This window comes from Protopterus annectens, chromosome 12.part0 (genome assembly GCF_019279795.1).
Source record: "Protopterus annectens isolate FY-2018-M chromosome 12.part0, PAN1.0, whole genome shotgun sequence".
Lineage (NCBI taxonomy): Eukaryota > Metazoa > Chordata > Ceratodontiformes > Protopteridae > Protopterus > Protopterus annectens.
Genome location: NC_056746.1, coordinates 818,445,231 through 818,470,203, shown reverse-complemented (window position 1 = coordinate 818,470,203; position 24,973 = coordinate 818,445,231). Strand labels below are relative to the sequence as shown.

Below are 24,973 nucleotides of genomic sequence, written 5' to 3'. Positions count from 1 at the left end.
CTTGCAATCCTTTCTAGTCTCTTCTTACATTATTTTATTTCTCTCCTACTAATTGTTGAAGCTTATTTGCGTAGCCTCTAGCCTTTTAATTGTGATGCTTTTCAACTGACCTAGTATTTTTGTGTGGCTTACCTATATGTTGATCTTATTACTAAATTTATATTCTTATTGTACTTTTAATTTTTATGATTAATATGTCTCATTGTCATCTTTTATGTGGAGCTTTTCTCCCCGGGCCTCTACTGAAAATGGACATATATCCAGCTAGACTAGCCCGGTCAACAAATGTAAAATAAAAAATAAAAATAAATAAAATAAATAAATTGAGATTGAATACTTCTTTTCTGAGTTATCATTGCAGCTTGCAGCAAAAGTAAAAGTCATGTGCATTTTGCTAGATTTTTTTTCATTTGCCACATCCTGGAGATAACATGCCATAGATTGGAGCAAATAAGAATGGTGTAGTTAATGTCAGCATAGACCCTAACGTTAGAATCTAACAGTCTTATGGTGTTTTTCTAGTAGAATGTTTAGTAGCAACTTTCTGAAAGTTTCATAATAAAATCTAAAAGGACACCAACATGGTCTTTTACATAGAGGGAACAAATCCATTGTTTCAGAGATGTTCATTGCCAGAGTCTGATATTTTGCATTACACTGTTTTAATTATGGGTGTTGTATTCAGCTTCTACTCAGAATTCTAAGCACCGTGCTGGTTTAGAATGCACCTTTATCAAGTTGTCATTACCTTGGAAACAAAACTCCTATGTATCTTACCGAAAAAATAAAATTTGACACATGCCATAGATGACATGTCATAGATTGGAGCAACTAAAATTGTGTAATCAGATTCAGTATAGTGCTGCACTGAAACCCATAAGTGTTGAATAACAATCTTATGTGAGTTTTTTAGCTCAGTATGTTCTGATTGCTACCAGAGTGTTTCCTGTTAACTCTGAAATAGAAACTGAAAATATGGTATTGTATATATAGGCCAACTATCTGTTGAGTGTTTCAGAGGAGTTCACAGCTGCAGTCTGATAATTTGCACTGTACTCAGTTTCCATTGAGGGGGTTGTGTTGAACAGCTTAGCTTGCTGAGTACAATAATGGTCTACAATACCTTTTGAATGAAATTTGCATTACTATACAAGTAAAATTCAAATATATTTTCCCAGAAAAAAATATTTTTATTTGCCACATGCCATAGCTAACATACCATAGATTGGTGCAACTAAAGAGGTATAGTCAAATTCAATGTCTTGTTGCATTGAAACCTCTAAAGATAGACTATCAAACTTAAGTGCTGCTTGTAGCTAAACGCACTTAAGTTTTTGCCTGAATGTTTCACATTAAAATCTGAAACAAGGTTTGATGTCCAGCCTTTTATAATGAGGCAGCATATCTGTTGGTTCAGAGGTGTTCAGTGTCACGTTCTGATATTTAGCATTATACTCCATTTCTATTGTTGGTGCCATTCTTAATTTCTGCTGTGTATATTGAGTGCAGTAATTGGCTACAATACTTATTTACTGAATTGTTATTAGATAAGAAGTGAAAATCCTATATATTTGTTTCCAGAATTTCTTTTTCATATGCCATAGATAACCTGTCACAGACTGGTAAAACTAGATAGGTATGGTCATATTCAGCTTAGTGATATATAAAACCACCTAAAGGTAGAATAGGTAATTGTTGTAGCTGCATATGATGTAATTACTCCTTGACAGTTTAATACAGAAATCTGAAAGGGGGTCTGATATATGTCCTTTCTATATCTAGGCTGCATATCCTTTGTATCAGAGGTGTTCATTGCTATAGTCTGTTACTTTCTGTTATATTCCTTTTTTGTAATGGGTGCTGTGCTGAACTTTCTTTCAAAGTAAAAGTCCTGAATGTTTTTTTTTTTTCAGAAAAAAAATATTTTATTTGCCACATGTAGTAGGTAGAATGGCACAGAATGGAGAAACTAAAATGGCATGGATAAATTCAGCATCATTTTGCACTGAAACTCCTAAGGATAGAAAAGCAATTTTATGTAACTTTTGTAGCTGAATATAACATAGTTGCTGCCTTAAAGTTCCATCAAGAAATCTGAAAGGGTGTCTGAAATATGACCTTTTGCATATAGACCTTACATCTATTGCATGACATTTTTCATTATACTTGGTTTCAGTTGTGAGAGTTGTGCTGATTTTCTGTTTAGTATAATTACTACTAGAATGATCTAGAATAACTATTTTTACTGTAGTTGCGTGTCATTAGATATAAACATTTTGTATATTTTTTATTGTCTTGTGTACATCATGCCAAATACAATAAAATACTTCCTTTTTGAGTTGACATTCCATTAGAGGTCTAAATCTTGTATATTTTCTCAGATTTTTTTTAATTTTCAAGATGCCATATTTGACATGTTAATGTGGTTTTGTCAAATTCATCATAGCTTTGCACTACTGGAGCATATTCATTGGTTCATATATGTTCATTGCCACAGTTTTATATTGTGCATTATACAAACTTTCCATTGTGTGTATTGTGTTGAATTTCTACTCAGTATGATGAGGTCAGTAATGGCCTAAAATACTTCTTTACTGAGTTGTCATTATGTTAGAAGTAAAAATTATGTATTTTCTACCAGAAAAGTATTTTTAATTTGCTATATGTTGTAGATAACATGCAATAGATTGCAGCAAAAAATTGATGTGGTCAAATTGAATGTAGTGCTATACTGAAATCCCTAGGGTTAGAATAGCAGTCTTGTGTGCTTTTTGTCACATAATATTCTGTAGTTACTACCTGAAAGTTTCATACAGAAATTTTAAAGGAGGATTGAGATAATAACCTTTTATATATCTGCAACTTATCCATTGTTTAAGAGGTGCTCATTGCTAAATCCTGATATTTTGCATTGTAGTTCATTTCAATATTGGGAGTTGTATTGAACCCTTATGCTCATTATGTTAAGTACAGTAATAACCTAGACTACTCTATATTGAACTATCCTTATATGAGAAATAAAAACCCTATTTGTTTTGCTTGAACACATATTTTGTATGGGACTTATGACACCCCCTGGTAGACCATTATGCAGTAAAGTAGATTATGAAGATAAAATTATATATGTGTATTTAAACCTAAAATCACCAGCTGAGTGCATTTTGTAGCTGGTGGTTGTAACGTTACTCTGATTTTTTTGTTATATTTTATATGATTTCAGAGATATGGTCTTTTATTGCTAGATATCACCAGTAGTCTTATATTACACATTTGGGTGCTCTGTTTTATCAGTTTGATCTCCAACTAATGTACACTGTGCATTTTGTCAGGCTGATAAACACAGAATATATCTTAATCATATAATCTGTGCATTCTTGTGAGGAGACTGTGATGAAAAATTGAACAAATCTGTGAGCACATTCGCAATAATCCACAAAGAATATGCCACTGCTAAGAATATAACTGGGAAACCAAGTGATGTGAAGATTTGCAGCTATGTGCTGCCAAGAAGCTAATTAATCCAATTTACTTTTATTCTGAGAAGTCATACACAACTGTCAGTGCATTAGTACTGTTACTTCTGGATCAGCCATGTAGCTAGTTTAACTTTTTTCCTTCCAGCAAAGCAAAAAAGTAAGCTACATATATATACATATATATAAATATATATATATATATATACATATATATATATATATATATATATATATATATATATATATATATATATATATATATAAGGGTCTACTTCTTTTGACCTAACTTTCATTTGCCTGACACTCATTTTCCTGACCCCATTTGACTGAAATTTCATTTGCCTGACACTTCATTTGACTGACAAGTATTATTAGCAAGAAAATGGAATATGCCCCCTTCCCCACTGCAGTGCGACCCTGGAGTTAGAATATATAGTTAGGGGTGGTGTGGGGGGCACAGCCCCCCACAAGGGGGTGTGGGGGGTGAAGCCCCCCACTTCATTTCATATGATATTATTAACTTTTGATGTAATATTGCTTAATAACAGAAAAGTAAGTGGGGGGCTTTGCCCGCCACACCCCCCGTTGTGGGGGGCTGTGCCCCCCACACCCCCGTTAACTATATATTCTAACTCCAGGGTCGCACTGCAGTGGGGAAGGAGGAATATTCCATTTTCTTGCTAATAATACTTGTCAGGCAAATGAAGTGTCAGGCAAATGAAATTTCAGTCATTTGGTCTCAGGCAAATGAGTGTCAGGCAAATGAAAGTTAGGTGAAAAGAAGTAGACCCATATATATATATATATATATATATATATATATATATATTGTCTACTTCAGCCAACACCATTAGAATACAGGGTTAATGCCCTAACGATGGTCTTTATGACCTGAGTTTAATCAGTGGCTCAGGCACTTGATGGCACTGACAGGGGATATGTGTGCCCATCATGGGAGAGGACAGGGAGAAGGCCAGGAGTTAGTAGTGCGACCCTTATCAAGAAAGGAGGTAAACATATCAGCAGTACTTCCTAGAGTGCATAGTTAGACTATATATTGCTATTCTCCTGAAAAATGCATAAGAATTTGCCGAAGCACTGAAGAGATATTGCCATTTTAAGCTAGGATGAAATTCAGGTCTGAGTGGCCTTTGGAAATAAACACACTGTGATATTAACTAATCAGTCAATTGAAAACATATAGCCGTCAGTTCTCTTCTGAGTAAAATGAGCAAAAGATATGAAAACATTATGTATATGTTATTGTTTTCAGGTCTAAAATTAGAGTGCATTAGTAAAACTGATCTTTTTATTCTTTTTATGTTTTTGGCATAAAAATGGATATTAAAGTTTTAGATTTATTTAATTAATATTAAAGATGCATATTCTTTTTTGCTTTTGAGAGTAGGAGCCCAATCCAAGTTTTCTTTTCCTGTAGATAATTATGCCAGCAATATTACCTCAAAATTTCATGAAACTTTTTTAACATTTTTAGAAATATACGCTTTTGCATACAAACATCAAAATTAACCAAAAGCAATCCATGGTTAAAAGAGAGCCATTTGCAAAATGGTTTACTGTTTTAGGGTTTAAAGTTTCTGTATACAGCTGCTGTTCAGAATGGGTATGACATTATTGCAATTGTGTGTTTACCTTATGACCGATTATTTAAGAATAATCCTAAACCATTGTTATTCATATAAAATATGTGAAAACTGTTTTTGTATAATAAATGTTTCAAATGCTAGATTCTTATCCAGCTGTGAGGGTCTACCAGGTTATGTGTGACAGAATCACAGCATATATTCAACAAATTTTTTAAGTTTAGTATATGTAGTTGCTGCAAATAACATTAGTATACTATGAAACTGCTGCAAATTATTATACCAAAGATCACATAATAGGAAATGTGCAGTGAATTTTATTTATTTATTTTTTTTAATTGAGAGGCTTAGGTATTTAAAATTAATGGTGAATTTAGTCACTGTTTTGCTGGAATTATTTAGTTTAATCATGCTTATGATGTGAAAAGTATTCTGTAGAGCCATGTAACAAAGATAAAATAAAATAAGATATAAAGATAAAATACATGAAAAGATAGGGTAATTGCACATCTTATGCAAGTAACATGACAGGAAAAGATGTTTGATAACCACTGTAGTCGAGACCATACCAGAAAGGCATGCTGGCTGCCAAATGAGGATCTGGAAGTTGGCAGCCTGATAAGCTGGTCTCTTGCTGCTAGGATAATGGAATTTTATGCTGCACAATTAATTAGTGACTGTAACCAGTTACTTAGCAGCCTTAGTTTTCTGGAAGTTTGTTAATATAAAGTATTACTTATCAATTCCTGGTCTGCACATTACCAGTCATATGGAATGAAAAGACGTTATGATAAAAATGTCATCTTAACATCTGAAGTGGTGAGTTGAATATGTTGTTCATTGGGAATTAAACTGCATATTGTGGAGTGTGGCAACAGTAAAGGACTGACAGCTGGGATTCTTATGGAAGTGCTTTAATGTCAAGAGATTGCGGAGTGTGAAAAGGAGGAGGAGATGAGTGCAAATTTTTTCCTTTGTACATTTAAGTTGCCTTTGAGCAATGTTTTGGACAGTGAATGGCTAGCAATTTTATGGAAGTGATTTATTTTTTGGGTCTCAACTTTCATGAGAGTTGCTCTTTTCGCACTATTGATTTTATTATCTTATTTTAAATTTTCTTTTTTTAACTAATATTATGGAAGTGATGACTGTCAAAGCACTGCTTGTAAGAGTGATAAAACAAATATGATTCAGACATACCTCTTGACCTGCAGACATTGTGAATTTGGACAATGGCTGTTAAAAAACAGGTACATCTAGTTGAAAATGTGCATACTGGATAATATAACCTCCCCCACTTCCAGGAGGATTCTGGGATACTTTACACAACAGAAAAGCAAGTATAAAAAATAAGAATGACAAAATGATGCCAGTCAGTATCCTAGATAAGTCGCTACATCAATTAAAATAACCTCAGCTAGACTTGACATCTCTTCTGCTACCTCTTGCTTTTAAAGATGGATGTCTTCAGCTACAGACACCCAAATTATGCTATGTGAAAGTTCAGAAATATCGGTATTCAGTGTGGAATTGAAACTCATGTAAAACTTACCAACAAGTGCCACAATTAGGCACACTCGCAGCCTACTTAGCTTGACTGTAGTAGTACCACTCAAGTGCACGTGCCTGCAGGTATGCTTTGTGCAATATACAGCAGGTGCACAGCAACAAAGAGCAAGTCAGCAAGTAAGCATTGCTTGAGTTATATAACATAAGCATTCATATTAGTGCATTTAGTAACGGAGTACAGGTTCTTTAGATAAACTTAGAATTAAATGCACTTTTGTTTGTGTGCAGTCCAGAAGGATGGCGGTATCTGCTTTTAAATACCAGCAATACTTTAAGAGAAATATTAGCCAAGCATGGCTTTAACCTGACATAAATAAAATGGCTAATTTATACACTCAGTTCACTCTAACTGCAAAGCATAGTGAGTGCAAGAGCATACCATTTAGGCTGAAGTTATGTGTGTCATGTCTGTATAAAATGTAAATATCCCCATGCTAATATATGGCTATAAATAGAACAGTATGTGTTTCATGATCCAGGGTCCCAAAGGGATACAATTTAAGGAAGATACTTAGAAGATATAATTTTGTGCTATTTGTATTGTTAGCATTTAGCACAACAAAGTAAATGTAATGGGTGCTACAAACAAACAATAAAGACGAAAAGTAATTTCTAAAAACACACACACACACACACACACACACACACACACACACACACACACACGCACACTTGCCTTAGAATGAGTATTGAGTAATGGTAATAATTTTACTTACCAAGCACTTTCTAACTCCCCTCACCCATTTCACAATCTTATACAATCAGTCGTAGTTGCTGGTCTCATGATGTCATCATGACTGACATTGGGGCTCCAGGCACAAGCTGATGATGATGGCAGCAATGGGAGTATAAACAAACTGTGAATTAAAGGGGCTACTCATAATTTTGTGGCACCCTATTATTTTGAGATGACATTCAGTGTGTTCCAGCAAATGCCAGACAACTGAGAGATACAAGTTCAGTGGTCCACTGAAATGCATGAGCTAGTTTTTTATTACTGTTTATAACATGTGAATTAATGGGTCAAAAGTGACATGTACAGGTTAAAGACTACATAATATTACACAACTTGATGGGATTTTTAAGTCTTAAAAATGGGATATTGCTGTTACATTAATCTGAAGTTGAAGATTCTCAGTAGAAAGAAAAAAACACACATAATCACACAAAAAGCATAGGCTGGAGAAACATTATTTAATAGTAAAAAAGATGAATAAAGGTTACCACTTTCTTCCTAATCCCAACATGACTTCATCAAACCAGTTTAACAAATTTAACAAAAAATAATAAAATGAGCTGAAAATTAATTTGATCCCCCATTTAATATTGATAGGTGGAGCATTCTAACTGTAATTCATGGGGGAGGGGAGGCTGTTTATGTACATCATACCCCATGTGTAATACTTTATACATACGTAAACTCGTAAGTTATTTTAGAAGATTACAATCACAGTATGCTTAACAGAAGATCTAAGCATAATGTTTTGTTTAAACATTAAGGCTTTTAATGGCATTAAGAATTTTTTCTGTTATATCATGGAGAGCGCAGCTGTTAGAGATATGATTTTGATCTGTATTTTGAAGAACAGAAATTATATTAGAAGCTATTACTAGAGGTAGCTAATCCCCTGAACTCAATGAAGCTATCAACACTAAATGTATTTTAAAAGCAAAGAGATTAAATTAATTATGTTTTATTATTTATTGAAAAGTATTAACATTTTAAATTAATTGTAGTTATTTCTATAGTGATTCCAGCAGGTTTTGCTATGATTCCATTTATAAGATTTGCTATATTGGTTTGATGACGTCTGATGAAATTAGGGCAAAAGTGCTTACTTTATTTTTTTTTAAGATTGTTTAGCAGCCTATTCTTCAAATTTGCTCTTTCTTAATTTGTGATGTACACTGCTGTTCACATTGGTTCCTGTTTTCTGATAGCATCTCCTGAGCAGCCCTTGCAATAGTCGCCTGGCTTTGATGGGTCTTTCAAGAAATCTCAAAACAATCCTGGGCTTCTGTGAAGACACAAGAAGAGAGTTATGATACTCAGGGTTTTAATTCAGCAAGCTATATTAATTCTTCAAATAGGTTATGACTTCTGATATCAAGTGAGACAGACCGTATACTTTCCTTTGATTATCAAAGTCTCAAATCTAAGCAAAGAAGAACATGCTGTAAAAATGGTGTACAACTGAAATGCTGCCCTGAAACCTTAAGAACGTCATTCCATCTGGAGATATTTTGTAGATGGCTGGGTTTTCTGAATATGAACTTCCTTCCTGCCCCTTTGGAATGAAGTTCTTTTTTTTTACAAAAATAAATTTTTATTATTTTTTTTTCCATATCTTCTTTTTTTACTCAAAGAAATTCCATATCTTCTGTTTTTTACTCAAAGAAATTTTTATTAAAATTTTTTCCATATCTTCAATAAGATATGGAAAAATTTAAAGAAAATTTTCTTTGAATAAAAAAAAGAACTTCATACCTTCTTAACCGCATCACACAAAATAAGGGATGAAAAGTCCTTTTCTTGCATCTTACTCCATTGTAGGGAGAGGGTCAGGAGAATGCTTCTGCTAGAACTGTGTAGTTTACCACCCCCCAGATTCTCAAAAGCTTGCACGGAGTGCAAGATCGGTGCAGGAGCTCAAGCAGGCAATATGTCTGCCGTGAGATCCAGGAACAGCCTGCAGGGGCGTGCACGAGCACTCCTGCACTAATCTTGCACAGACTAAGCCCTGGTATGCACATCATCCCATTTGCAGGTGAAATCCATGTAAATGAGGTGATTTTGCAATCCAGGAACCTTGCAACAGTCTGTGCAAGACTAGTGCTATCTGCAGAAATGTACTCTGTTAGTAACTGAGTACATTTCTGCAAAATCCAAAACGGAGCTGTGACAGCCCCAAATAAAGGCTGCATATCATGTAGTAAGCATGTCAATGGCCAAGTATAAGGCCATTGGCATTGCAAACAAAAAAAATAAATACAAAAATCAACTTTTTTTTTTTTAGCCAATCTCGGCTGTTTAAGCATAGGGCAGTGGTGCACAAACAGGATCGTGGGGAAAATAATAAAATAAACCTAAAATAACCAGTCTAACTAAAATCACTATTCTGCTATGCAAGTCAATGGCAGGCAGAAGACAAACTGGCCAGTGAGTAGTGGTTGCTAAGGGGGGGGGGGTGGCTCAGTGTAAGACATGTAACGATGCATTACCAGGCAATCCTATGCAAATGAGGGGAAGGATAGTGAATCCCAGTTTTCCCCGGCATGTGAGTCAGGTCCCAACAGTGTAAGAGTAGGAATAGCTTGGCGCAATACTCACAAACCAAACGGCATAAAGCAAGGCAGGTGCAGATAACAGTAGAAAGCCAAACAAAAGAAAAAACTGCACCAAACTGACACACCAAATATTTAATAAAATAAAATAAAAAATAAGGTGAATAGCAAAAAAACCTGAAGGTGTAGAATCATTCTGCTTAATATGGTTAGCTAAAGCATTGGTTTCCTTTCCATTATTTATGTCTCGAACATGTTCAAGGATCATGTCCTTGAACATTCTATTGGTCTTACCCACATAGTACACATAGCATTTCTGACAAAAAGAAAGATAAACAATATTTGCAGTTCTGCAGTCAACATAATTATTACTTGTAATTGTAAATTTACATGTAGGGTGTGTAAATGTCCTATTGCTATATAAATATTGGCATGCAGAGCATCGCCTACATGGAAAAGTACCATTACGCACTGACTGAGTAGCTCTATTTATATCTGTTCTATTACATAGATGTTGTTTTAAGGACTTATTATTTCTAAAAGAGAATAGCGGAGTATTCAAAATTTTTTCTAGAAGCCCTGGTACTTCCTGTAGAATATGCCAATTTCTCTGAATAATTTTAGTGTATTCATTTACATCACTTGAATATTGAAACATAACTCTGAACCTATTGTCACCAGGGGCAGGATTATCACCATTGTCATTCTGCATGTAATTTTTAAGTAGGGTTTACATCTTTTTCCTCTTTGTTTCCAAGGTTCATCTCTGGTAGAGTCAATCTCCTGCTCAGAATAGCCTCTCTCTAAAAATTCGCACCTCATATTGGCTAAAGCTGCTTCTGCTTCATCATCCCTATTGTGTAGCCGTAAAACCCTATAGACCTGTCCTTTAAGTATGTTCCTCGGTATATGCCTGGGGTGCATGCTTGTTTTATGTAATATAGCATTCCTTTGAGTAGATTTCCTGTAGATGCTGCTACTTATTCATTCAAATCAGATTTCCTGACTTTTACATCCAAGAAATCAATCTCAATATTAGAATGCTGATAAGTGAACTTTAAAAAAAACTGGGTCGTGGTGTGTAAATAACTCACAAAATCAGTGAGTTCACTCACATTTCCCTTCCACAACATAAAAACATCATCCGTGAAACGGACGTACCATAAAATGTTGTTTAAAAAAGGATACGTCTCAGAAAGTAATGACTGCTGTTCCCAGGTCACTAGAGCTAGGTTGGCGTAGTTATTTGCACAAGCAGTGCCCATAGCTACGCCAACCTTTTGAAGATAACATCTTCGTTTTCGAGAATGAGTTTTATTTTCTAGTATAATCTCTAGAAGGCTGCAGATAAGTTGAATTTTCTCATTTATATAGCATCTATTTAGGGTGAGGAATTCCCTTACTTTCTCAATCCCCCAGTCATTAGGTATGCATGTACATAGTGACTCTATGTCCATAGTAACAAAACTATAGTCATCTTCTATGGTCATAATTCTATCATGTAGTCTTTCTAGAAACATTTTGGTATCTCAAAGAATAATGTAGCATCCATCTAAATGACAGTGTAGGTTGTCTTCAACAAATATAGAGAGTGGTTCTGTGCACCATCTCGCTCCTGATACAATAGGCCTCATGGGTGGTGCTTCAGTATTTTTGTGTATCTTGGGTAGGCCATAAGTTCTAGGTATAACTGGATGATCAGTGCTAAAAAACTTAAAAAGTTGCTCATCTATTAAATTAGTCATTAATAAATCAAAGATCAGAAAGGATACCTTTTCCATAACCCCATTCACAACTATTTTTGTAATACATTGATAGGTATGTGTATCCTATAATAAACATCTCATCTGTTTTAAATACAGCTCTTTGTCGAGTATAACTATCCCTCCACCTTTATCAGCCTGTTTAACTTCGATGGAGCGCATACTTTTCAATTCTTGTAAAGCTCTATTTTCATAGACAGACAAATTGCAAAAACTATTTTTTGTTCCTTGTATATATAAATCTCTGAAACCAGTCTCATATACATCGATAAAAGTTTGTATTCCTGGGTGAATTATTGGGTCGAAAGTACTCGGTTTTCTATATAGTGAAATACTAGCATTGTCCTGTCCATCATTCTTAGAATAAATATTTCTTAAAGAAAGGCTCCTGCCAAGGAGTCTAAGGTCTTTCAGCATTTCTGCTGAGTCTGCCCATTTGGCTGGAATAAAAGACAAGCCCCTATTTAATAAATCAGTCTGTTCCTTGTTTAAAGTCAATGACGAAATGTTTATTACCAGACCTGTGTTTAAGTACGTCTTCTCTTCATCTGTTGTGCTGTCCGTTCCTGGCTCTGATATCTCTGTGTTGTCCCCTGCTTCGTAGCACTCCTCGAGTGTGTTTTGAATGGCAGTGGAAACCTGCCTAGCACTCTTTACAAAATCTAAGTGGGTGTGCGCGCCGCGCACTGGGTTTTACAGGAAGAAAAAAGAAGTTAAACCAAGAAATAGCAGCAGTGTGCACATTTGAGCATTCTGTTAACACGGCGCGCCCCCGGGCTTAAACAGGAAGGCAATGGGAAGGGAAAACAGCAGTAGGAAGGTAATCAAGGTGAACAAGCATAGCTGGCAAGTGAAATGTATCAGAATCAGCCAATTACACAGGCAGCAGACCAACCCAGCCCAGAACACTACTATAAACTAAGCAAACACCTTCCCCTCTGGTTTTTCCCACACTCTACACCACTAGTGTAAACAAGCAGGGAACTTTTAACACTCACAACAGCAAAATGATAGGGGCTGCAATAGTTATCATACAACTTGTGGAAGAGGCTGAGGGTGGTGAGGATGTGAATGCTTTCGACCAAACCACAGTGAAGAGACGGAGAAGAGTGTATAGACCCAGGGTAACCTACCAGGGGCTACATGAGCTGGAGATAGTGGAGAGCTATAGGGTGGACAGGGACCTCCTACAGTAAATTGTTGAGCTGTGCCTGCCACGTCTGACACACAGAACTAACAGAGGGGAACCCATCCCAGTGGATACCAAGGTATGTGTAGGCCTAAGAATACTAACTACAGGTACCTTCCAAAGGCCAAATGGAGATATGATGGGGATTTCACAGGCATCAGCATCCAGGGTACTCCACCAATTCTTGGATGCCATGTCAGCACATGTCGGTGAGCATGTATATTTCCCCAAACCCATGAGGCATTTGCCAGCAATATGCAACTGTTCCAACAAATAGCAGAATACCCTGAGGTAGTGGGTGCTATAGACTGCACACTCATACGCATCAAAGCACCACCTGGTGAGCGGGGTAGGGTCTACATCAACCGCAAGGGCTTCCCCTCCATCAACTGCCAGGTCATGGACAATGCCCAGGGCATAATAATGAATGTGTGTGCTGGCTGCCCTGGAAGCTATCACGATTCCCACATCTGGCATCTGATGCAGCTGTACCAGTGATTTGCCAATGGGGACATCTCTCACGGTCAGCTAGTGGGGGATGCTGGATACGCATTGGAGCCGTGGCTGATGACACCCATCAGAAATGCACACACATCCGAAAAAGAACTCCATAATGAGGCACATGCACAGACCAGAATTATAGTAGAGCATGTGTTTGGGATGCTCAAGTCATGGTTACGGTGCCTGGACACATCTGGTGGAGCCTTGCAGTACCCACCAGCTACATGTACCCAAATTGTCCTTGTATGTGCCATGCTACACAATATGATCCTGCAGAAACAGCTGCAGCAGGAACAGCATGGGGCAGGGCCACACAGCCCCCCACCATTGCCAAGGCCTGCACAGGCACAGAGTGACTCTGAGGAGGAACAACCTGAGCCTACCCCCAGTAGGCAGAAGGAGGCATGCCCAGTATGCCCTGGCCTTGGCAAAGAGGCAAAGCATAGCACATACACTGACACAGGAGGGACCCAGGGAATAACACCTCTCTCTGACTCTCACATACAGTAAAAGGGTTGTCAAACATTACACTACCTGTGCCTAACCATGTGTAGGGAGTGTATTATGTGCATCTGACATAGGCAGCCATGCAGCACCACCCTCAATACTGGAACACCCACAAGGTAAGTGACTCACACATGCCAGTCGGGGGGGGGGTCACATACCCAACAACAGTTAAAGCCAGCAGAACAGGTGTAGACAAACACAAACAAAGTCTGTGCTATGGCCTCTGAATGAGGCCTATGGGTAACCTCCACCCCCAGGCCTACACAAACCGACTACAGCAGGTCAGGCAGTAGGATGTCACTTCTGAAGGGTAGGAAGTCAGAAACTAATATGTAAGTAATTAAAAGCTAAGATCTGTAGTACACTGGTATCTAGCCAGCACGATAGGGTAAGACTACAGACAGAAATGGAGTACCCAACATACCAGTACAGTCCTAGCAAATGTGTACAAGTGTCAGATGTGCCCCCCCATCCGACGTAGAAATGTAGTCACAGTCAGGTGCGCCCCGCCCCCAATCCTGTGTAGAAATGTAGAAATAGTCAGGTGTGCCACCCCATCCTATGTAGAAATATAGTAACAGCCAGGTGTGCCCCCCCCAATCCTGTGTAGAAATAGTCAGGTGTGCCCCCATCCCATGTAGAAATATAGTAACTGTCAGGTGTGACCCCCCCCACAATCCTGTGTAGAAATAGTCAGGTGTGCCCCCCCATCCTATGCAGAAACGTAGTAACAGTCCATGCCAAATGATCAACGAATACCTTGCAGAGACAGCATGCTTACCTGTAGGTGTACAAAACAAAGGTCAGCACTGCAGTACAAACTACCTGGACTTGATCCACACATTCAGTACAGACGGCCATACTGGGCATGCCCACACACTTAAACACATGAAGGCCATGTCTGCAAACACCAGTGGACTAGACATATCTGGCATCTGCAGATGTTATTGCAGACACTCCTCAGTATGCACCACACATGCTTTGCACACACAGTGGATAGGAATACAGGCATATATGTAAGGACAACACACTGTAATAAGCCAAAGGTAGTCATACATAGATGTGTGGAAGAGGGTGACTGTGACAAGGAGCCATCCAGGGTTCTCTCACCCAGCACACAGCCAAAGGGCCACAACCACATGAGGGTCTGATGTCACACACTGCAGATACTAGCCACCAGTATCTGTCAGCATTACAGAGTATGTGGTGCATGTGCCAGCTGTGCAACATGACTGTTCAAGGAAGAAGTCATCTAGCAGCTGTATACACATACCTGTGGAATATGACCCATGTTGTGGCCGCATGTGGTGTGTCAGCCCCTAGATGAATGGGTTATGGCTCATGCACACACACTGCCCTCCCCATAGCCCCACTATGACAAGCCTGCTGAGGTCATCTACTGTGAAATACACCTTTGGGAGAGTTGTATCCCAGTAATCTCCATGGTGCGTCCCATAACTGCGTACTGCTGTAGTGTGATAAACTAGTTAGGTAGGAGTTCTAACCCCAGCCTTGGCAAGTGTGTGTGTATCTGTCTGACTCTGTCTATGTAGAGAGCAATGCTTTTTAGGGTGGTTACACTCCCTACAATTGAAATGCTCTACTTTGGTAAGGCTGCTGATGTCATCCACCTAGAAATACATCCCTGGAAAGGTTGTATCCCAGTAATCTCCATGGCACGTCCTATAAATGTGTACTGCTGTAGTGTGATATAGACCTCTGTTACGGGTTCTATACCCATGCATGTCATTTGTGGATGTTTTGTGTGTGTTTCAATGTCTGTGTAGGGAGCAATGCATTTTAGGCTAGTCAGTACATTTCCAGTGGCCTACTTTGGCAGTCCTGCTGATGTCATCCAATGTGAAATACACCATTGGGGAAGGAGGTCTCCATTAATCCCTGTGGTGCATCCTATAATAGCTCCATACTGTAGTGTGATTTTGACCTCTATTAGGGGTTCTATACCCACACATGTCGGTTGTTGTGGATGTTTTGTGTGTTTCAATCTCTGTGGGGAGCAATGCATTTTAGGCTAATCACACTCGGTACATGTCCAATGGCCTACTTTGGTTGTCCTGCTGATGTCATCCAATGTCAAATACACTTTTGGGGAAGGAGTACTCCAGAAATCTCTGTGGTGCATACTATAACTGCGTAGTGCTGTAGTGTAATAAACTAGTTAGGTAGGGATTGAACTCCCAGACATGACAGGTGTGTGTGTGTTTGTAACTTGTATCCTGTGTGGAGGTGGGTGTGAGTGTGTGACACCTGGGCCCAATGTGGGGCTGGTTTTGCAAATGTCTTTTATGGTGGCCCTATATCACAATGTCCACTGTACAGGGATAACAGCTGTGAAATAGCTGAGAGGCTGGGGTGCAAATTCATACACATACATGTGACTTCACGGCCAGGCAGTCACAGTTAGCAACCCCAGTATTACCCAGAGCACACTCTCAACCCATGTCACATACACACACACACACATGCCGAGGCAACAGCCAATATGTGTGTAGTACACTGCATATTGGTGACTGATAGTAACTATGGAGTGATTGCAGTGGCCCACAGAGGGCATGGCACCCTGTCCATTTGTCCAATAGGCACATACATACAGACAGTGCACCTTCCCCATGTTCCCCACTGGACACCTGCAACACCTGTGGTACCATCACGTGACCCACAAAGGACATACCATGCCTGAAAACATGCCCTGTATGGACAGATGCCACTGATGCCAGGGAATGCCGTTAGCATGCTATCAATGTAGGTGCAGGGTTAACCTGCTATCCATTACCAGTTCCTGCCACAGCTGGCCAAGACTGGCACATCTGATGATAATCTGTGTATACAACATGGGCCCAACACCCCAGGTACAGTTCCACATGTCACTGTACATGCATGTTTGAGGTGTGCACATCCCAGACACCATCCATGTCATGGAATAGGGAACTCATACATGGGAAGTGATGCACAGCATTGGCCACACGCAATAGCCACCCAGGTGACTGAATGGTGGATACAATACCCACCTGTGTGGGCAAATGCAGAAACTACAGGCCTGAGCCACAATGCAGACCATTGTCATGTGGCCTGATGCCAAAGTATAGCCATCACCTAGCCTTGTATAGCCATCTGGCACAGTCGACCACCACATACCTGTGCAGAAATGCACCCATGCATGTCAGTACTGGAACCCTGTGTGTTTGTGTGTGTGTTGTATGATGCATATGATCACATCCACACTCACTACAACCCTCAGTGGCATACTGAAGCATGCAGTCTGATGTCAGACACCTCCCCATAACCTTTGCCCATATAACCTCCGTATGACCCATGTGGTGCATGTGGTACCTGCACAGTAATGTGTTGTGCCAATCTCACTAGTGATGAACTGTTTCACTGGCCCTATCAAGTGTGTCAGTGCGTGTGCGTCCCTGTGAGAGTGTGGCTGTGTTGATGCTGGCACCTGTTCATGCGGACAGGCACATGTACATCACCTACCGTATAGCTACCATATCCCCATTGCAGATGTCACCCACCATCACATATATGTTCTGCGAACTCCACAACAGGTAACCAATGTGGTGCATCCAACAACTGCATAGGACTGTGATAACATTGCATAGTCATCAGGGTTACCCTGTACTGGTAGGTGTGTGACACAAACATGCTTAGGTTTTACTCTCCCACTCCTCCATGACTTGTCGATGCCTCTGTCACCTCTCTCACTCCCTCAATGGTGGATGTGAAGACCTACCTGCTTTTCTTAGGCAGCAGCATGTGTATTTTAGGTAATGCTCATGATCAGCTGATGGCCTCTGCATGAATTGCAGCCCTCCCCTAGCTGATTGCATGTGGAACAGCTGTGGTAACATTCCCATAGCCAATTGAATGGAAACACACTCCAATATCTAGGAACATCATGTTTGTGAGCAGGAACTCATTCTGTTGTTTGGCAAGCAGCATCTCAGATGGAGTGGAGATTTACCTCTGACAACATACACTGTGGAAACAGGCCAACACACAGGAGGGGGATGTGCCTGACCTGACTACAGACTGTAAGTGCTGCTATACTGCATTCAGAGTAATGTTGGTTTAACAGGGTGTGTGCGATATGGCTGTCCTACATTTATTAATACCTGCCATGTCAGTTGTATGTTTATGAGGACTCCCCATCTGTAAGGTCATCTGCAGACTGGGCAGTGTGTGGTGCCATTGGTGTCATGTGTTACCCACAGAACATGTATCTGTGAACTGCAGAAGGTAGTGTGAGGATTGCAGTCTGTAGATGGTGAAAGTCATGGCAGTTACTGACTTCAAATCCATTATAGGACATATGTTGCAACAAACCCTGTTACAACAGTAAATGTATAATGTTATCACAGCAACATGTCAATATTGGCCCTGTCTATGTGCTTCCAGACACAACTCAGTCAACTTTTGTACATATGTCATGCATTAAGAGGTGCATATGTGCTGTACACCATAATTAGTGTCATCCATATCTGATAAGCCAGTGAGATATCAGACTGCTACACGTTATGTACGGTAGGGGTTATATTTGATGACATAACCTGGACATACTGTGGTTGTTTGTACAGTACTGAGGTCTGTGTACTTATGGTGAATGTCGACAGTGTGTGTGTATTGTTAACATGTGCCTTCGCCTGTGTACAGACTGTGGTAGTTGTCATCGTCCTAGGTCCTGTCCTGTCAGATGTTACATGTTGCTCCACTGTATGTTGTCGTATTGGCTTACATGTTTGTAGGGCCATACACGCATGTCCCATACCACAGTCAGCCATCAGATCAAACTGTGTAACGGCCCAGTATATGTAGGATTAGTGTGTGAGTGGCACATATGAGGATGGTGTTTAACAGTCCATATACTGTAATATTATGCTAGCTTGCCATATGTGGCTGTGTTCACATTGGTTGTGGTTATGCACTTTCACACAGGTGTATTTTACCCTGTGCTGTGACATGCCTGTACAGCCTGCTATATATGCAAGTACATGTGCATTCCCCATAGGAGATATAGGCCTGTGTTGAGCCAGTCTGCCTGTAGCCTACACAGTGCATTGTTACATGCCTAGCAGCTTAGTGTACTTACCCAGTGAGATGTCATGTGCAGATACTTGCCAGATGTACTGCTGCTGGGCCCCCTTTAACAGTCATGTATGTCTGCTTGCTCCCCAGGCTAGTGAAAGCAGATAACATATACATACTAAATCTAGAGCACTTGATAGTTTTCAATCTAACTCACAAACACTGGCTAATCTACAATGTATGTACTGTACCTGTGTACTATGTATGTATTCTACCTATGTTCTAAATTTCAGCTGTACACCACAATCTATTAATTACCTTTATTTTTAAAATTAATATTTTTTGTTTGTTCTCTCCACTGTAACTGTTTATGTGCCGCATACCACTGTAAAACATGTCTCTTGTAATTTGTGTGTATACTGCAAATGTCTAAATAACTAAATGTGTCTGTAATTTTTCTTTGTGGAGCTTTTCTCTCCGGACCTCTGCTGAAAAAGGGCCTTTTCGGCTCAGTCAGACACTCCCGGTTAACAAATGTAAAATAAATAAAATGTCAGAGAGAGCAGTGGGATGCTATACAGATGTATGTCAATATCCAGTGGGTAGTATGTGGCCATGGCACCCTTGTACCAGCGGTTATTATGTGTCAGGCCAGACAGGGGTGTGTGAATGCATAACCTATGGTGGAATATGTATACCAGTCATTATGTGTTATACCCATCTACATGGAAGTTAACATCCATATTGTCAAGCATAGTACACATGTTCTGCACTGAGGAGTTCTGTGTATACCTCTGGACTGTACAAAGTGAGTCAGAATGTCCACACATATTGGCCAATATCTCTGCTGCAGTCGACAGGGTCTGTATGTGCTAGCAGCTGTACTTTACTATGATGTCCTTAGGATGTCTTGCCAGTAGCCAATGGCACACATGTGGAAAGCAGATGTGACCTCCCACACACACCATGTCTGTGAAGACAATCCCAATTACAGTAGCAATAGTATATAGAACTGTAATAGTACACAAATAAAGGTTTTCCATTCCTGCAAACCTGTGTGTGGTGTTTTTTCCTATGACGTCTCTGTGGGTATATGTTGCAGGCAATGACTGTCATTTGTATGGGTGGCCCATACAGTGTCCAGTTGCTCAGGTGTGAAATGTAGGCATAGTGGCTGTTCCATATTTTGTGCACCATCTACATATGTATCTTACTGTACATATCTCTGCATGTGTGTGTGTAGTCACATGTATAGCTATATATATATATATATATATATATATATATATATATATATGTGTGTATGTAAATATATATATATATAAATGTATATCTGTATCTGCATACATATGTCTGTGTATATGTATCCTGGGGATGTTGATAGCTTCCACATTTTACATTTCCTATGGTAGCCAGACTGTACTGCATGATATGTTACCAATACCAGCTTGGCATCATACAGATGGGATGTAGTACTGTTAACATCTTGTGCCCATGTCTTGTCAGGTACTGGTTATGGGATCTGCTACACTTGGTAGTGTATTGCAGGGTGGATATGTTTGGCTGTGGGGGGTATGCCTATTCGTACAAGACATATATTGTTTGGGGCCTCTCAACCTCATTAATGGTGCATGTGGACATATTTGTTTTTGTTAATCTACCACTGCTAGCTATAGATGTATGGCCACATATACCTATATGGATATATCTGCTTACATATATATGGCTATGTCTGTATATACCTACATAGATATATATCTGCGTACATATATGTACCTTGCTGTGTATATGTAGACATATAGGTGTAGACATATATATGTGTCGATGTAGGCATTGGCATGTATATATGTTCATATATGTTTATATATATGTATATATTTCTAAATATATGCACACACACACACACACACACATATATATATATATATATATATATATATATATACACACACACACACATATATAGATATGTTGTATCTGTATAGATATTAATATATTTACACACATACATACATCTAGATGTTGGTATACATTCTCTGAACTGTTGCATGACTGGGCGGGATGATATGTTTCCGAAAACATCAGATTTATGTATATTTGTCATGGCTTAGTGAATCACTTTGTCTATGGTGTGCAGGGTCCTGGGTTCAAGCCTTGCAGAGGCTGTTTATTTTGTTGCTGGGCAGAACACGGGCCATTGGATACAGAGTGATTAAGGAACTTTAAACAGTTGTAAGCAGGTTTGCGCGGAGCTAAGCACTCCTAACTTACAGTTACAGTTTCTTACACTCAGCATCTAAATTGCTTAGTCTGTGTAGGCAGTGCTTACCCCCATGCAAACGCGTTTAAACATGCTTACTTTTGCTTACATTTGCTTACTACTGCTTATATGTGCTTAAACCTGTTTACTAGTGCCTTATTCATTACGACCCTAACACTTCACATGTGCATTTCCTGCAGTACTCCAGTTCATAAATATATGTTATTTAGTGGGTTTTGCAACAAAAATATTGGTTATAACATGCTCTGCCATGTAAAATAGACTGTGCTGCAGTGGGACTCGAACCGGTAATGCCTGCTTATTCTGTGAATGCTCTGCCCACTACACTATTGTTGTGCTGTTTCATTTGCATATATCTTCCTTGTTATCCTCTTCAGCCTTTTAAGCTGCTTTAACAGTAGCTAAGAGATGGGCACACCCGTGCACCTACTGTTAGCTGTACTCGGATTTAAAAATAAGGGGGGGGGGTTCTTCATTAGATTTTTATGTGCTGTTGCTGTTGTACACATGGGGAACTGCTGGCGGGGATATGTGGACACCTACTAGTGACTTCGTTCATTTCTTACACTTTCTGCTGTTCTACATTGCAGGGGCGTGTTTATTCTGAGGGCTCTGCTGTCAGACATGCCCCTTGCACTCATACACTCTCCATGTAAGCCTAGGAGCTCGGGCAGCGCGCCTTATTAATATGCATGGCATGCTGCCATCCTGCTTCTAAACGGGTGCCTCCATGCAAGGCTAAGCTAGTCCTGCACGGACGTTTAGTAAATCCGGGGGTACCACTCATTGCTTACACTGTTGTCTGTCTGAAGCTTTTTTCCTAAGTCTCCAATGTACAGAACCCATGCCTAAATAGATATATTAAGCTAGCAAAATAAATAATCACGCTTATATTCTCCCAACAGCCTACCCCACAATAAGTTCCTTTCCTTACCTCACAACCTCTTAGCACAAGAAATCTGGACAAAGCCAAAAATAATGGGGGGATAAAGCTATAAAAATAGGGGCACATTTTAAATATTGCTTTTATAAACTTTGAAAATTTCTAGAATAAAAGGTTTTGTGTTACCATACATTTTTCTGAAGGATATGAAGTCTGAAACTCAAATGTCTGTCATTATTTAGTGAATTCAGTCCTCAGTGATTTTCCAGAAAACTATACATTTTATGAAGAACAGGCCAAAAATGTAAAACAAAAATCTGGACATTCTGTGAAGATCTGTACAGTTGAGGGTTATGATACTTTCTGATATAGTCCATGATCTCATATATGTAAAAGTGTACTGTTATATTCCTTCTTACATCCTGCTGCATATGTAGCCATTTACACAAGCAGCCCAGACTGTGTTTTTTATTGTCATCCTCATAACTTGTATCACTGTCACCTGTGAAATATAATTAAAGAGTGAGTTATGTACATGAAACTGGATAGCACAATCTGTGTACTTCTACACGTCAGTATAGTTTATATACTGTGTATAGCTGACGATATGAAGCACAGTCCTCCAAATCTGCTGTGACTCTCACAAGCTTTCTGCAGAAAAAAAACTTGGGTTTGTGTGCAGGAATTTACTAGGTGCAGAGATGTCGTTCTATAGTGCACACACATATATAAAAAAATAACTATCTCACCTGCCTGAGTGTTACCACTAGCACAATAAAGCTGCTGTCTCTTTATCCATTCTCCACTTACCCCATGCCCTTTAAATACCTCCACTGATTATCATGCACTACTCATTTTACAATTGTATTCCCTATGTCCATAATCCTCACTGTGCTGTAGCAATTCCTCATGTCTGCACTGAACGCTGGCCCACAAGGACAAATACATGCCCCACAGTTATGTCTACACAATACCATCTTTCCATAAAAGAATATGGTCCCAGGCTGATCATTGTCTGTCTTTTTGTTCTGTTGAGTATGCTCAACCAGGAGCAATAAATGCAAGGGTTCTTACATTAACCTTTTTATACTTCACATAATTTAGGAAGTCTATCTGTAACTCACCTGGTTTTTAACTTGGTAACCCACTCACTACATTCAGTACAACACATACGCAAAGAAAGAACCATTGCTTAGCATGTGGACTGATGAGCTACAGAAAGATGACTGACTTGCTAGGTTAATGACACCACTGGATGGCAAAGAACTACAAATAACTTGTCATGTGGACTTTGCCAAAGATCTTAAAATGTGATTGACAGTATGCTAGTTTATGGCTCTTAGGTCTTTCTGCATTCTCAGCTAAGAACTGATGGAGCTGTGGAGCACTTTTGAGCTATACAGAGTTCAGTTTAACATGATTCACAAAGTAACACCCCTCCTCTATTTAACAACAGCTACAGTTTGTCTTTTTTTTGGTGCCCCTTCCTCTCTTTCCATGATCTTACCATACCAGACAGCTTTTCCCAAGTCCAAATTCACTGGTGCAATCTAACTGCTGGGAAAAATGCAGGTTAATAGAAATGTGTGGAATGCATGACCCTATGAATAACGGGGAATGTCTTCTATACTATTATTACATGATCGCAGGAATCAGTGTAATTTATTAAATTTATTTCATCTGGAACCAGATAGTGGCTAAAATGGACTGCTGTGTCTCGGTCCACTAACAGTGAAATAAAATTAAGAAATAAACATACAAGCACTCAGTAACATGTCAGCTAGCATCATGGTTACCTTCAGTTTTTTTTAACACTTCTTCACCTGAAATGATTTGTTTAGCAGAAGTCAGTAAAAACCCTGGCTACCTCTACCATCTTGTACAACTCTATACCTGCACTGATTTCTCTAAAAGCCTTGGCTACCTCCATCATTTTACACAATTCCTTAACTGAACTGCTTCCATCTTTCTAGCTCAGTCTTTCATGACCAACAACTGATATCAAACCCATTTCACCTATCTTTGGCCTATATGCATCCAGAGCACCATGCTGGGCCCACTCCTGTTTGACATCTACTTCTCAGAAGTCAAGGCTAACATCAAAGGCCTCTGGCTCATCAAGTTCACAGATGACTATAGTTTGGGTGCTATCATAGATTCCCTCAATGACAGCAATATATTGAAAGAGGTATAAAACAGACAAATGATTGGTGTCAAAGCCATGGTTTAAAACTCAATGCCAAGAAAGGCATTATAATTCCCTTTGGGAAATTGAAGAACAAGATGAAGAAAACCTTTTTAAAGCTCTTGATGGGCACACACTCACACAGCACTGGGCCATTAAAACAATATATAATCAGAAAACTCAATAACTTTTTAGTGCTTTTGTTCTGATGATTAAATAGAATGGAAGCGCTAAAAAGTTATTGAGTTTCCTGATTATTTATTGTTTTACTGGTCCGGTGCTGTGTTTGTGCCCTTCAAGAGTTTTACAAAGGTTTTCTTTAGTGCCTTTGGGAAATTGTCCACCCAGGTTAATTACTCCATCAATAAAGCATCTCTAAGAGACAACCTGGTAGTTAGGCATCTGGGAACATATGTAGACAGTAATCTGACCTTCGACCATCTCTCTCTGTCACCCAAATTATAGGTAAGGGTATGGCATCCAGGTCAAAGGAAGTTACAGTATCACTCTACTCAGTCCTTATTGAAACGCCCACAGATGGTTACTCACACGGAAAATACAGGGCATGTATCCACCATGGACTGCCCAAAGGCCCTATCTCTGTACTTCAGCCTTGCTGGATCTTTTGCACATCCACAAAACAAACAATACTAGAAGCACTAAATCCAAGGATTTGAACTT

General features: G+C 39.2%; 1 protein-coding gene across 1 annotated transcript in view; it reads right to left on the bottom strand.

The window, feature by feature from the left end:
* Positions 1 to 24,973, bottom strand: part of LOC122816218 (serine/threonine-protein kinase 35-like) — a 95,479-nt gene that overhangs the window by 25,651 nt on the left and 44,855 nt on the right. The window contains exon 3 of the mRNA XM_044088965.1: positions 22,527 to 22,609. Coding sequence (XP_043944900.1) covers positions 22,527 to 22,609 — 83 coding nt within the window. The remainder of the gene's footprint in view (positions 1 to 22,526; positions 22,610 to 24,973) is intronic.